General features: G+C 37.4%; 1 protein-coding gene across 2 annotated transcripts in view; it reads right to left on the bottom strand.

Annotated features, from left to right (window-relative positions):
- Positions 1 to 4,156: 4,156 nt before the first annotated feature.
- The window catches only part of SLC15A2 (solute carrier family 15 member 2), a 49,994-nt gene continuing 39,696 nt past the window's right edge, over positions 4,157 to 14,454 (bottom strand). For both annotated transcript variants that reach the window (XM_072613884.1, XM_072613885.1), the window contains 8 exons: positions 13,736 to 13,870; positions 13,068 to 13,232; positions 11,915 to 11,961; positions 11,223 to 11,333; positions 9,397 to 9,493; positions 8,326 to 8,472; positions 6,766 to 6,870; positions 4,157 to 4,922 (listed from right to left, as the gene is read on the bottom strand). In XM_072613884.1, coding sequence (XP_072469985.1) covers positions 4,746 to 4,922; positions 6,766 to 6,870; positions 8,326 to 8,472; positions 9,397 to 9,493; positions 11,223 to 11,333; positions 11,915 to 11,961; positions 13,068 to 13,232; positions 13,736 to 13,870 — 984 coding nt within the window. In that variant the 3' untranslated portion in view covers positions 4,157 to 4,745. The remainder of the gene's footprint in view (positions 4,923 to 6,765; positions 6,871 to 8,325; positions 8,473 to 9,396; positions 9,494 to 11,222; positions 11,334 to 11,914; positions 11,962 to 13,067; positions 13,233 to 13,735; positions 13,871 to 14,454) is intronic.

The raw sequence follows: 14,454 nt of genomic DNA, 5'->3' as shown, positions 1-14,454 counted from the left end.
CTGGACAAGTCACGTTTCAAATGATTAATTTATTTGTTTTCAGTTTTTTACAATCACTTCCATAAGTCTTAGAATTTCTCCTCCTCCCTCCTTCCTCACTCCCTGAGACAGCATGCAATCTTATATGTGTTCAACATAGATATTAAAAACATTTTCACCTTAGTCATATTGCATAGAAGAATTAAGATAAATGGGATTTACAAAACATAACACAAGAAAAAATATTTTGTCACATCTTCTCCAACAATTATCACCTTCTTGTTTTGTCATGTTAGCCAATCTGGTACCTCAGAGGTGTTTATATTTGTATCTCTCTAATTGACAGGGATTTAGAACATTTTTTCATATAACTGTAGTTTTAATTTCTTCCTGTGAAAACTGCCTGTTCATATCCTTGGACCATTTGTCAATTGGGGAATGACATATTCTTGTAAATTGACTCAGTTCTCTATATATTTTAAAAATGAGGCCTTCATCACAGACACTAGTTGCAAAAATTCTTTCCCAGTTTTCTGCTTTCCTCCTACTCTTGGTTGCATTGGGTTTGTTTGTGCCAAAACTTTTCAATTTAATGTAATCATAATGATCAGTTTTGCATTTCTTACTGTTCTCTGTCTCTTGTTGGGTCATAAATTTCTCCGTTCTTCATAAATCTGACAAATATACTATTCCTTACTCTCCTAATTTCTTTATAGTATCAATCTTTCTATCTAGATCATGTGTCCATTCTTGTGGATGGTGTCAGGCATTGGTCTATGCCTAGTTTCTTCCAGTCTTCCAAGCAGTTTTTGTCAAACAGTGATTCTTTTCCCAGAAGCTGGAGTCCTTAGGTTTATCAAACAGTAGATTGCTATATTATTTTACTACTGTGTCTTGAGTACCTAACCCATTCCACTGGTCTACCCTTCTATTTCTTAGCCAGTACCAAGTGGTTTTGATGATTGCTGCTTTATAATATAATATGAGATCTGGTAGGGCTAGGCCACCTTTCCTAGCATTTCTTTTCATTAATTCCCTTGATATCCTGGGCCTTCTGTTCTTCCAGTTGAATTTTGATATTTTTTCTAGCTCTAGAAGGTAAGTATCTGGTAGTCTGATTGGTATGGCACTGAATGAGTAAATTAATTTAGGTAGAATAGTAATTTTTATTATATTAGCTTGACCTAGCCATGAGCAACAGATATTTTTTCACTTACTTAAATCTGACTTTATTTGTGCAAAAAGTGTTTTGTAATTGTGTTCATATAGTTCCTGGGTACATTTTGGTAGGTAGACTCCCAGCTATTTTATAGTTTATGGTAGCTTTAAATGGGATTTCTCTTTCTATCTCTTGCTATTGTGCTTTGTTAGTAATATAGAGAAATGCAGATGATTTATCTGGTTTATTTTGTTAACTTTGCCAAAGTTATTATTTCAAGTAGTTTTTTATTTGATTCTCTAAGTATATTAATATATCATCTGCAAAGAGTGATAACTTAATTTCTTCTTTGCCTATTCTAATTTCCTTATTTTTCTTCTCTTATTGCTAAAGCTAAACATTTCTAGAACCATACTGAATAACAGTGATGATAATGGACATCCTTGTTTCATCCCTGATCTTACTGGAAATGCCATCTGGCTTATCACACTGCATATAATGCTTGCTGATGGTTTTAAGGAAAATACTAATTTTATGGAAGGCTCAATTTATTCCTATGCTTTCCAGTGTTTTCAATAAGAATGGATGCTGTATTTTGTCTTTTTCTGCATCGATTGAGATAATCATATAGTTTGTTAGTTTTGTTGTTGATAAGAACAGTAGTACTGATAGTTTTCCTAATAATGAACCAGCTCTGCATTCCTGCTATAAATCCTACCTGATCATGATGTTTTATTGTCTATAGTGCCTTTTAGCAGGATATAATTTCCTTCCTTATCTCTTTTGATTAGATCTATTTCTGCTTTTGCTTTGTCTGAGACTAGAATTGCTACCTCTGTTTTTTTTACATCAGCTGAAGCATAATATATTCTACTGCAAACTTTTGCCTTTACCCTGCGTGTAGACGTGTTTCAAATGTGTTTTGTTATAAACTTGTTGGATTATGGTTTTTAATCCATTCTGCCGTCTGCCTCCATTTTATGGGGGGAGTTAGTTCATCTCACTCACTTTCAGTTGTGATTACTTTCTCTTTCCCTCCAACCTATTTCTCCCCCACCGCCAACCCTATTCATGACATGAGTTCAAATTTGGCCTCACTTATTAGCTATGCGACCCTGGGCAACTCACTTAACCTTGTTTTTCTCAGTTCCTCATTTGTAAAATGAGTTGAAGGAAATGGCAAACTGCTTCAATATCTTTACCAAGAAAATACCAAATGGGATCATAGACAGTCAATCGTGACTTAAAAAAAAAAGACTTGATAAAAAGGTGGCCCTGTGGAAAGGCTTCAAATCTGGTTTCAACCAGTAGTTATAATACCCTGCACTTTCTGTTTCCTTGAATGTAAAATAGGAAAAACAGCACCTAACTTCCAGGAGGGTTTTGAGGATCAAATGAGACAATTGTAAAGCAACTAGCATAGTGCTTTGTTCTCTTATTTCTTTACATTCTAATGTTCAGGTAACTTGTATTTTTTTCACATGGTATAAGGTTTTGATTTTAAATTTATCATGTACTTCTAGGAGAAACAAACTCTCAGTACATCCTATACTGTCTTCAAGGTCTGTCACTGAGTTAAACAGAATCAAGTTTCTAAGTTATAGTCTTTTGCTTTTCTTCCCCCAAAATTTTCCACTTTTTATTTTTAGAAATCCAAATCTGTTTTTCTTTTTCAAAGACTCTTATCACTTTGGAGAAACCCTATCATCTGTTCCATGTTGCCTACTTTTATTATTTCCAATTTGAGAGATCAACCTAATTCCATCCTACTAAATCCTTTCAAATTTCTTTTTCTTTTGAATCTGAGTTTCTTGCTATTGTTCTTTGATTTCCAGAGATTTCACAGAATTTTTTTTCAATGGGCATATTTTGTTTCCTTTTTCTCTGTAATATAATTGTTAAATTCATTTTTTCTTGCTTTTGAGTGACACTGTTGGACAGAAATGGGACCTTCTGTATTTCAGCCTATTTATTTTGTAATAAAATTTATACTACATAACATTTATATTATCTTATAACATTTCACAGTACCTTGACTCTAGTTTCCCTCCTCCCCTTTCCTTGCTTCTTATTTTGCTGAATGCAAATACATACTTGAAACTAGGCATCATCAACCTTTTTGATTTGAAGGTATTGTAGTCTTGCTAGTTGTTAAGTGAGCATAAACCCCAGGGAAAGAGGATTGACTCCAGCTAAGTTTCTAACATAGTCTCTATCCCATAGGCATAAAAGTCCTTCCTATCTAATTGTTTAATTGGTGTGTCTTCTGAACCATCCTCTCCAACACACACAATTACACTTCTGTACCTTCATGTGGCCATGCAGAATCAATGTTTTCTGCCTCTTTGGGAGTGTTAGAGAATCAAAGTAAATTACTGCTATAAAGAAAACCTGCCACCCAGATCCTGAAACACAAGCTTGTGGGGTTGGTAGCAGAGGCTATGCCCAAGAGACAGGTTTTCAGAATTATTAAGCTATTTTGAATCAGGGTTAAGTGGAAAGGGATGATATAATTCAGAGAAAATGCTAACAGAGAAGTAATAAATATTGAAAATAGAGGGTGACAATTAGCAAATATATTGCATGATCTGAGGCAGGGGCAGAGAGGGAAACACAATGGCTATGGTTCAGTGTTGGGGGACAAGGATGATAATCATTTTCCCATAATTTTCATACAACATGCCCTTAAAAACCATCCACTTCCCTTTCTCTGTTCCTAAGAGTACCAAGAAAACTTTATTTCTTTAACATGGTTTCTATTATATATCAATACTTGGAAAAAGGGTGTCTCCTCTTTCCATGTCCCCTTGGGATAAAAACATCCTAGTCCCTTTCAAGCACTTTTCCACTAGAAGTTAATAAATTAACATTCTGACTTGTTAATTGAGCTACCACAAAAGACTGTTATAAACTGGAAACTGCTTTGAAAAAATGAACTGCTATTATTAGTAGTAATATCCTTAGTAGACTTCATGAATAATAATATTAATTGTATAAAAACTAATCATCTCCTATGGCTTGATTAACATAAATCAGTTTACTTAGGGTTAAGCAATCCTGTTGCACTGACAAAAGTCCAGTTTCTAGACATAACAAAGTTACATGACCAGGGCCTAGACAGGAAGACCAAGTACATTTGGTAATATTCCAAATGGCAAATACAGGTGCATATTTTTCTTCTCCCTCAACAAGTATGCATTCACACACAGAAGAATGTCACAGTTACACAGTAACATATGCTAAATTATGTTCTTCACATTCTGTTAGACACACAGGGAATAACCATCTGTCCCAGCTTCACAAAACAATGTACAACAGACTATTTTCCATTAATAGGTGGTAGGACTGAGGTATGGAGTGGTTGGATTTCTTGCTCCAATGTGCAGTAGGTTCCTATTCCAGGGTTGGTGTCGCTAGAGGGAGAGGATGAAAGAGAGCTGCAGGTGAGGGTCTCTGATGAAATCAGTGCTACTTCTTTGGCTTAGCCCAGTAGAAGGAAGAATACTCAGTGACAGATGTAATCTGGGCCAGGACCAGGGATGAGTTAGATTGATTAGGGCAGGTAAAAAAAAAAAAAAAAAGGCTTGGAATAGAGCTAAGGGAGCAGTCAGAGTTTTGTCTTCTTGGTCACAAGGTTTTTCGTGTTCTCCTTGATGTGGGAAGGCATTGTGTCGTCCAGACTATAAGCATCTTCTGGTTTCACAGGGATATAGTAGTAGCCCATGATGGAAAAGATGATACAAACAACAAGAAGAAGACAGGAAAACAGGGTAAATTCAGCCCACTGTGAAGAGAAAGATAGAAGGAAAAAAGAAATTTTAAAAAAGACCTTAGGAAATGTGTCATAGTTCACTGGAGGTGTTGTATGGGTGTCATATTGCCATACACAAAATCTCCCCAAAGAAAGATTTCTTGGTGAGGCATTCCAGAGAATTCAGGTCTAGAGATGATTCTGTGATGCTAATCAATTAATACAAATATGGACAAACAGTAATTCTAGCTTTTCTGAGGATTAAGTCAAGCTGATTAGGTTGATACTACAGTATTGGAGTTGCTGGCTAAGTATTAGAAAGAACTGTTTCCTTCTATGATATGTGGTACTGGGACTGTAGGAGGATATGAAATCTGCCTTCTCTGGATATCTTGATGCCAGAACACCTGGAGTTAATTCCCAGGGCAGTGACATTGGACAAATCACTTCACGAAAGTTTGTTTCCTCATGTGTAACATTAGCTGCCTCACTGAGTTACAGGGAGGAAAGTGCTTTGTAAATTGTAAACTATTATATGGTTCAATTATGTTGAGGATCTGTATGCATATCAATGTATATCACAACTTTTGTGACTTATCAGAATCTTTTCGAGTTGCTCTATAGCCAGTCTGGTGACGAGTCCCTAAACCTGTATAGGCTGACGTTTGGATGACTGACAGTCTGCCATCAGTTCTTTATTCAAAAACTTCATGGCTTGGTAGAATAAAGCAGAATTCATGCTCTGTTGGTACAGTCTTCATCACTCCAGGATCACTTCCATAAGATATTGGAATAGGATATTAGTAAGGGAAAGTACTGTAAGAAAATTTATACTCTTGCCATTATTTTTTATTAGCAAGAGGTGAACTCTAGAAAATTCTGACCTCACTGAATCCATAAGTACTACTCACTCAAGGATCTTAAAGGCTCAGAGCTATGACTAGACGTGCATGGGAGAAGGAAAGGAAATAAGTTGTTCTCAGTAGGCTTCCATTATGGAGACCCTCACCTGCATCCATTCTCCTTTCTGCACCCCTCAATCCAAATTCACCAGTCTACCACACCATGCTTCCCTCAAGATACAGAAAAGTTCTTTCTTTTTAACTCTCCTTTTAATTCTATACTGAAGCAAACATCTTCAAAAAGCCATAATTCAGTGTCTTCAAGATCTATGATTTCTTCGTCTGGATATTCTCTTCACCATTGTGATTCACATGGTTGAAAGGACTTCCCACTGAAGCCTTTCAACACTTCAGTACACAGTTTAAATAAGTTGCTAAGGCTACAAAAATTCATCCCCTGATGACCAACTGCTGGTGATGAGCATCTCTGAACTTAAAGTTGATGCTTAGAGAGGAGACATGGAGGCCATTTCTGGGCTTCTTTGCAAAGCCTTCCCAAATCAGTAGGATCCGACAAGAGTTCGTACTGTTGGTATAACCTGTGAGAATTCAGGATTCCTTCCATACCACTATGAGATTTCAGAGTAAGATTACAGATGATATATATGAATGAATTCTCATATCTCCACCTAACTTCCATATAGCTTCCCTGCTCCTGCCTCTGCCCCAGTTCCTGTCCCTCTTGATAGAATACTTACAGTAATTCTGAAGCATTCTGTGGCCATCAGCTTTCATTATTTTAAAATAAAGATAGCTCTTTCTTAGTTGTCTTTTGGCCCCATTTCATTATGCATTCTAGCTACCTTGTTTGTTCTCACCTACACCTGTGGGAGTCATTGTTCACTTCCAATGACAGCCACAGCCTCAGTTGTCCCCCTTACAGGCAGCAGCCATGCAGCCAACTTGCTTCGCAATATAGCAACACAGGAGGTGCCTAAGGGAATGCATGTGACCTGTCTTCATAGGACCCATACCTGTACCAAAGCACTTGTCTGTGCCACAATGAGTACGATGATATTCCCCATGGCCACTGTCAGGAGCCAGGCTGCTTGTAGTACTGACTTCATACTGAGGGGGGCCTAAAGAAGACACAAAGAAATTTGTAAACAGAGTTTCTCTAAGCATTTTCATTTTCTCCAAAAGGCATCCATCCCTTATTTCACTTCCCAAGAACCTTTTCACTCAATAAGGATTCATTAATGTTTACTGTGTGTAAGAGACCATGTTAAGGTCTAGATACATAAAGACAAAGATCAATAATCCTTACCTTTGAAGAGCTTTGTGTTCTACTGGGAAACAAACATTTAAAATCAAATATTACTCACTACTCTTAGCTGTCATGCACTCTTGAGTCCAATGCCTTCCTCTGAATACATGGATTGCTTGGTCCCATGGTTATGAAGAGTCACTTGGGGCCAAGCATAGGTTAAGAGCCTAAGACCTAGAAGGAAGGAGTGCCTTGGCCTGTGTCCTATACTTTGTTAGAATAACTCAAGAATTCAAATGAATAGTTCCCTGAATCATGCTCAAACATTACTGCAGATGATGATGGAAGCCATGAAATTTAAAAACACTTGCTCATTGGAAGGAAAGCTTTGGCAAATCTGCACAACATACTAAAAAGCAGAGATTTCACCTTATTGATAAAGGTCCATATAGTCAGAGCTATGGTTTTTCCAATAGTGATGTATGGCTGGGAGAGTTGGATTATAAGGAAAGCTGAGCACAGTAGAATCAACATTTTTGAACTATGGTGCTGAAGGAGACTTTACAGCAAGGAGGTCAAACCAGTCAGTACCTAGAGAAATTAATTCATGCTCTTCACTGGAAGGTCAAATACTGAAGCTGAAACTTAAATAATGAGAACACAGGATTCATGTTAGGACAGATTAAAGGCAAAAGGAAAAGGGAACAAACAGCAGAGGATGAGATGGATCGATAGTATCATGGAAACAATGAACATGAACTTGGATTGGCTTCAAGAGATAGTGGAGGATAGAAGGGCCTGTTGTGCTAAGGTCTGTGGTAACAGAGGAAGAGTCAGTTACAACTGAATGACAAGAATCATGCTACCCCTACCTTGTAAATCCTTACCTGAGACAGCTTTGAAAGCTGGTTAATCATCAGTCAGTAAATAATATATTTATTAAGTGCCTGCCAAGCACTGTGCTAAGCCCTGGGGATACAAAGAAAGGCAAAGGGTAATCCCTACACTCAAGGAACTCACAATCTTTTGTGGGAAACAACATGAAAACAGCTTAAACCAACAATATGATTTAAAAGGGAACAATCAAATCAACACTAGAATGAAGAAGGATTGGGAAAAGCTTCCTGTAGAAGGTGAAATTTTTACTGGGACTTGAAGGAAGCAAGGTAAGCTGACTTATAAACTTAAAAGAAAAGCAAGCTATACACCATAATAAATATCTGCAGTTTCATGTACAATCTCCTGATTCCTTTTTTTAATTATGAATATGAAAATACTTGTTACTTGGTATTTGTTAAATTCAACATTAAAAGAAAAACTACCTTACCTGAGCATAGGAAAACTCAAGTCCCGTGACAGAGAACATAACCTCAGCTGCAGTGACTATTATGTACTGGGGTATCTGCCATGCAATGGATATTTGATTAGGAGATACATCTTCAGTTTTCCATGCCTGGAGACCCTGATCAGAACTCTAACCAGGAGAGAAGGGAGACATACTAATGAGTAGAACCAGAAAACACTTCTGAGATAAGTATCTTTTCTCTTTCTTTCTTTTTTATTTTTTGCAAGGCAACCAGGTGGTAAGTGATTTGCCCAGGGTCACAGAGCTAGTTAAGTGTCAAGTGTCTGAGGCTTGATTTGAATTCAGATACTCCTGACTCCAGGGTCAGTGCTCAATCTACTGTACCACCTGGATGCCCCATGCAGGATCTTTTCAACCAGTCCTGTTAAGAGTCTTCTCATGGTTTTCCTAATTGTCAACCTATTGAAAAGCATCGACAGCTTCTACTCTTTGATAGTCATCTAACAGGTCAGACAAAATTACGATCAGATTGAGATCTATATTAAAAACCAAGGTCACACCTTCCCTCACATATACACAATTTGACCAGCCAAAGCTAAATTGACCCTTTTGCCGTATTAGTGATCTCCTAAGTGGATATGGGTTTCAAGGAGCCAAGACACCTAGGACTTTTAGCTCAACTCATATTTACGAAGCAGCAACCTACCCAAACACATTCCAGATAGTGATATTGATTCTAGGGGCCATGTTGACACTAGGGCAGATTGTCTCACTTGACTATGAAGACTCAATCAAGGTAAATTCTGATTTCCAACCCTTATGTCACTTAGGACTATAAAATACCTTACATTCCTAATCCTAGAAGTAGTTATATAACATGGAGAGATCTCAGTGGGCCTTCAAGGGCTAGTCTGGACAACGGATGTTTTACCCAATGAATGAGTACAATGAGCTTCTTGCAGACATGATGACTATAACATTTTATCTTTTCTGACTTGCTTACAGATCCTATCCTCTACTTACAAGAAGTCTCCTTGGGTGAGGGAAAGTGAAGGTAAGGGGACTGAAATGAGAAGAGGAAGAGCTACCTACATTAATAATAGCAACCATATATGCTGCACCAAAGTCAAGTAGTCCCAGATCCAAGAAGAACTCCTTGTCTTCTGTCCTACACTGCACGTGATGGTATCTGGAGAAAGAGTAAAAGAGGGATATCAAATCCAAAACCACACTGTGCCTCAGAAAGACATATACATATGTGTATATATTTATATGTATGTATGTGTATATATATGTGTATATATGTCTATATATGTATATATGTACATGTAGGTATGTATGGGTATGTATGTATATGTATTTTACATATACATATATATGTAGGTTTGTATGTGTACATTGGGTGTATTTGTGTGTATATTAAAATACATAGACAGAGGGTACAGGGTAAGCTGAATATGAAAGGAGAATACCTAAAAAATAAAATTTACTATTGAATGGAGGGAGAGGTAAAATGTAACAAATAATCTCAATAAAAGAGGCAAGAAAGAGCTTTTACAATGGAGGGGAAGAGAGGGGAGATGAAAGAAAATAATTGAGCCTTACTCTCATGGGATTTGGCTTAAGGAGGGAATAACACACACTCAATTGGATATGGAAATCTATTTTACTCTGTAGGAAAGCAAGGGAGAAGGGGGTAGGAGAGGGAAGATAATAGAAGGGGCAGAAAATTGGGGAAATGGATAATCAGAAGCAAACGTTATTATGAGAGGACAGGTCAGGTGAGAGAATGGAATAAATAGTGGGCAGGATAGGACAGAGGGAAATGTGGTTAGTCCTTTGCAACATAACTAATATGAAAGTGTTTTGCTTTGTCACATTATGCACGACCTATATTGAATTGCTTGTTTTCTCAATGAGGGTGGGTGGGGAGGAAGGAGAAATTACGGAATTCAAAGCTTTAATAATGAGTGTTAAAAATTGTTTTAGCATCCAACTAGAAATTAAGATATACAGGTAATGGGGTTTAGAAATCTATTTTGCCCTACAGGAAAACAGAGGGGAAGGAAATGAAGAAGGGGGAGAGTAATAGGACAGATTGGAGAAAGGGGTGGATGAGGTGCATGCTGTCCTGGGGTTAGGGGTAGGGACAGATGAAGAGACAATTTTGAATTCAAATTCTTGTGAAAGTGAATGGTGAGAACTGAAAAATTTTATATATATTATATATTTAAAAAAGGATATTCCCTTTCTATTCTAGAAAAATAAGACATTGTGCTCTCTCTCACACTCTCTCTCCTGATTTAAATAATGATGCAATAAAAAAAGATAAGTGATTTAAATGCAATTTGTTTTTTGAAATGTGTAAAGAATGACTACCCTTCTGCACCTTGATCTAGAATTTTCACTGTCAAGGTACAACGTTTTCCAAATTAAACAAATCTTAGGAGTAAAGTACTCAGCCACATAGTTATATGGACAAGTAGATTTCCATGAGGCACTATAGTAGATTCCTAAGTAGGTGAGGAACTGCAGAAATTTGCTGGGCCCAGGGAAGGCAAGCCCTGGTTGATAAGCCATGAAAACATGCAGGATTATCTACAGTGAATAGGTCACCCAATATTAAGTTTTGCTTCAGTCATAATGCTACAGATCACAATTCCCCTCTGGTTTCTGGTGTAATTCCTTATCTCCCAACTTCTGTACAGGACAATGGGTATGTAGGAGGGAAATTATGATGGGGACCTTCTTCTCCATTTAACTGGAATTCAGCTGAGAAGAACATGATCTGAAGTCTGATCCATATGTCCCTTTCCATACCTGATTACTCCAGATATGCCTCAACCTTTCACTTATGCACATTACAAATATTTGATAAAGTCTTGTTGAAGTAATTCCCACGAGGATAAGGCCCTTACTTTCCCCTTTCCAAGGTTTTGTAGGCAGAGATTCCATAGTCTTCACCAACACTGAAGAAGACATCTCTACTTAAGGTGAGGTTAACATCTTTATTCAAGGTGTTAATAAACCTGTAAGTGAGAATAAGGATGTTAGGACAGGATCAGACAAACCCCTGAAAAAAATTCCCTAATGTAGGAGTTCTTAACCTGGGGTCCATGAACACAGTTTCTGTGTTTTTATAAGTGTTTATATAAATGTATTTTCTATAGAATTGGTCTTGTTTATAATTCTGTGTATTTTATATTATGACTTTAAAAGCATGCTCCTGAGAAAGTGTAAATAGGCTTCAGACTGCCTAATGGGTTCGTGATACCAAAAAGGTTAAGAATTCCTGACATAATATCTTTCTTTCTTTTTTGGAACACAGATCAAAAGGGAAAGGATAAATACAAGCAGGAGACATTTAGGCAACAGGGTCCAGGACTATGTGAAGTTACTGAGCTATATCCTAACCCCTCAAAGTCAACCTGCCTCTTTGCTGTGCTTTCACTCTCAGGGAAAATATTTATTGATCCTATCACTCTAGGCAGTCCAGGAATGAATCTCTAATCAGCACAAGCAGGGGTCTCTCCACCCACAGCCCACATATCAGACCTAGATCATGATCCAGTGGAGAAAGAAGACCCCAGGAATTTCCAGTGATATGTACCTCACAGCTGCCATCCCATCGGCTGTTGAGGTTACCATGTCCTTCATCTACAACACGGGGAAATCAAAATAAGTTAGATAATTATCAAATGATATAAGCAGGCAATTCTCAAAAGGAAAAAACCCAAATGATTAAAAATTGCTACAAATCATGAATAATTGGATAAATGAAAATCAAAACTATGGCCCACCTCATACTTATGTTAGCAAAGATGACCAAAAAAAGGAAAATTACAGCTGTTGAAAGACTGCAGAAAAATAAGGAGCGTAAATTGAACACTATACCCTCGAATTTTAATCTGTGCCTTTGATCCAGGATATTACTACCAGCCCTAACCTCCAAAAACGTCAAAGATAAAAGAAAAAGATCCATATGCACAAAAATAGTCATAGCAATACTTTTTCACTATCTTTTTGTAGGTTCTGCTACTCTAGAATTTGTTTTGAGTCATTATCTAATGGTTTTTAGAGTGGTTTGGGGGTGAACTCAGGTGAGCCCCTGCCTTTACACTGCTTGGCTCTGCTCCATAGAAATAATTTTTGTTGCATCAAGAATGAGAAAGAAAAGGACTGCCCATCATTTAAGGAATGGCTAAATAAATTATGGTATATGAATGTAAAAGATGATAGACTTCCTGATAGACTAATAAACTTGATGTAATTAATGAAACATACATTTTTGTACATGGCAAATGTCCGAAGAGGCTAATTTGAGGGGAGATCAGAATGGAAGTTCAGAAGTAAACACAGATAAGCAGGTCACCTTTGAAAATAACATGTTGAATGTATTATATATTTTTTAGGAAAAGTAAGCTCCATGTAATAGAAACTTGTGCTTTTACATATAATCCTTTTCTCTGTTCTACTTTGTACATGGAAAGATATGGCATTTTTTTCCTCTTTTTTGCGGGGAGGAGTGTTCATTAAATTCAGAGTAAAACGATTTCTTTTTCATTTTTTAGACCTAGCCATGAAATAATTATTTTTACTAGGGAAGCAGAGGCTTGCATAATAAGAATGACAAAGATCATTCTGCCCAATTAATGAACCTATCACCTATGTATGTATCTATGTCATGTATATATATATATATATGTGTGTGTGTGTGTGTATGTGTGTGTATGTGTATGTATGTCAGCCTCATCAACACTCACCAGCATACTGGAAACTCCACTTTGATCTCCATGAATGACCAAGCTGTATCTGTTCTTCTCTTCCAGGATGTGTTCCCTGGTAATAGATATGTTGTGATACTGTAGCTGGAAGTGAAAATGCTGACTCTCTGTGGTCAGGACCATTTTGCAATGGTCTGTTTTGTTCTGTAGAAAGACATAATGTGTTGAAGTTAGAGAGTCTTCATTGTAAAATCAGACAGCGTAAGTATGAATCCCAGTTCTGCTTAGTAACTGCACAGCCTTAGTCCAATCATATAACTTCTCTGGGACTCATTTTCTTTATTTGTACATGAGGAGGTTGGAAGTGGAATCCAGAGACCACCAGATGATCTCTAAGATCTCTTCCAGGTCTAAATCTGTGATTTTAGGTGGCTGTCAGATAGTCTCTTTGCTACTTTCATGAGCATCCCAATTCCACAAAAGGTGAAGGACATGGAGACTCAGAAATGAGTAAAGATATTATACTGAAATAGAGATGTATTTTCCTCCATCCAAGTCCATGGACCCATAGACTTCTACTCTTACAAGGGCAGTGATTAGGAGACTGTTTAAATCTTTCACTGGGCCATTCTAAACAATCATGCTGATAATTGGGGATACTGGGGATAAGGGTGATCCCAAACCATCCTGGTTCCATCCCCCCTCACCTGAAAGGGCTTGATGGGCTCTGGAAACAGAGAGTTGTTATGATAGTCCATCAATGATACTTTCACTTCATTATCTGCCAGATTCACAATCCTCAGGTAAACCTCTTTGCCTCCTGGCTTATGTGGGCTCAGTTCCTAACAGCAATAAGCACATGCAAGAATCATATACTTTAGGGGCAGCTAGGTGGTACAGTGGATAGAGCACTGTCCCTGGAGTCAGCAGGACCTGAGTTCAAATCCAGTCTCAGACACTTCACACTTACTAGTTGCATAAACTATGCATAAGTTGCTTGACCCCAATTGCCCCTCCTCAATAGTAACAGAATCATAAGCATCATGGAACTCAGTCCTGATCTTCAACTCTGCCTTCAAATTTATTGGTGTAGTGTATCATCTATGTACCTAGCATTGGCATCACATACATTTATAGTTTATTAAGAATGGCTGGACTCCCCAAATGATAAATGGTCAAAGGACATGAACAGCCAGTTTTCAGAGTTAGAAATTAAAGCTATCTACATGAAAAAATGCTCTAAAACACTACTGAAAAGAGAGATGTAAATCAAAACAACTCTGAGGTACCACATCACACCTATCAGATTGGCTAACATTAACAAAACAGGAAGATGATAAATGTTGGAGAAGATGTGGGAGAGTTGGAACACTAATTCATTGTTGGTGGAGCTGGGAGCTGATCCAACCATTCTGGAGAGCTATTT

This window comes from Notamacropus eugenii, chromosome 5 (genome assembly GCF_028372415.1).
Source record: "Notamacropus eugenii isolate mMacEug1 chromosome 5, mMacEug1.pri_v2, whole genome shotgun sequence".
Taxonomy (NCBI): domain Eukaryota; kingdom Metazoa; phylum Chordata; class Mammalia; order Diprotodontia; family Macropodidae; genus Notamacropus; species Notamacropus eugenii.
The sequence above is the reverse complement of the archived record's forward strand: the minus strand, read 5'-3'. Positions and strand labels throughout refer to the sequence as shown.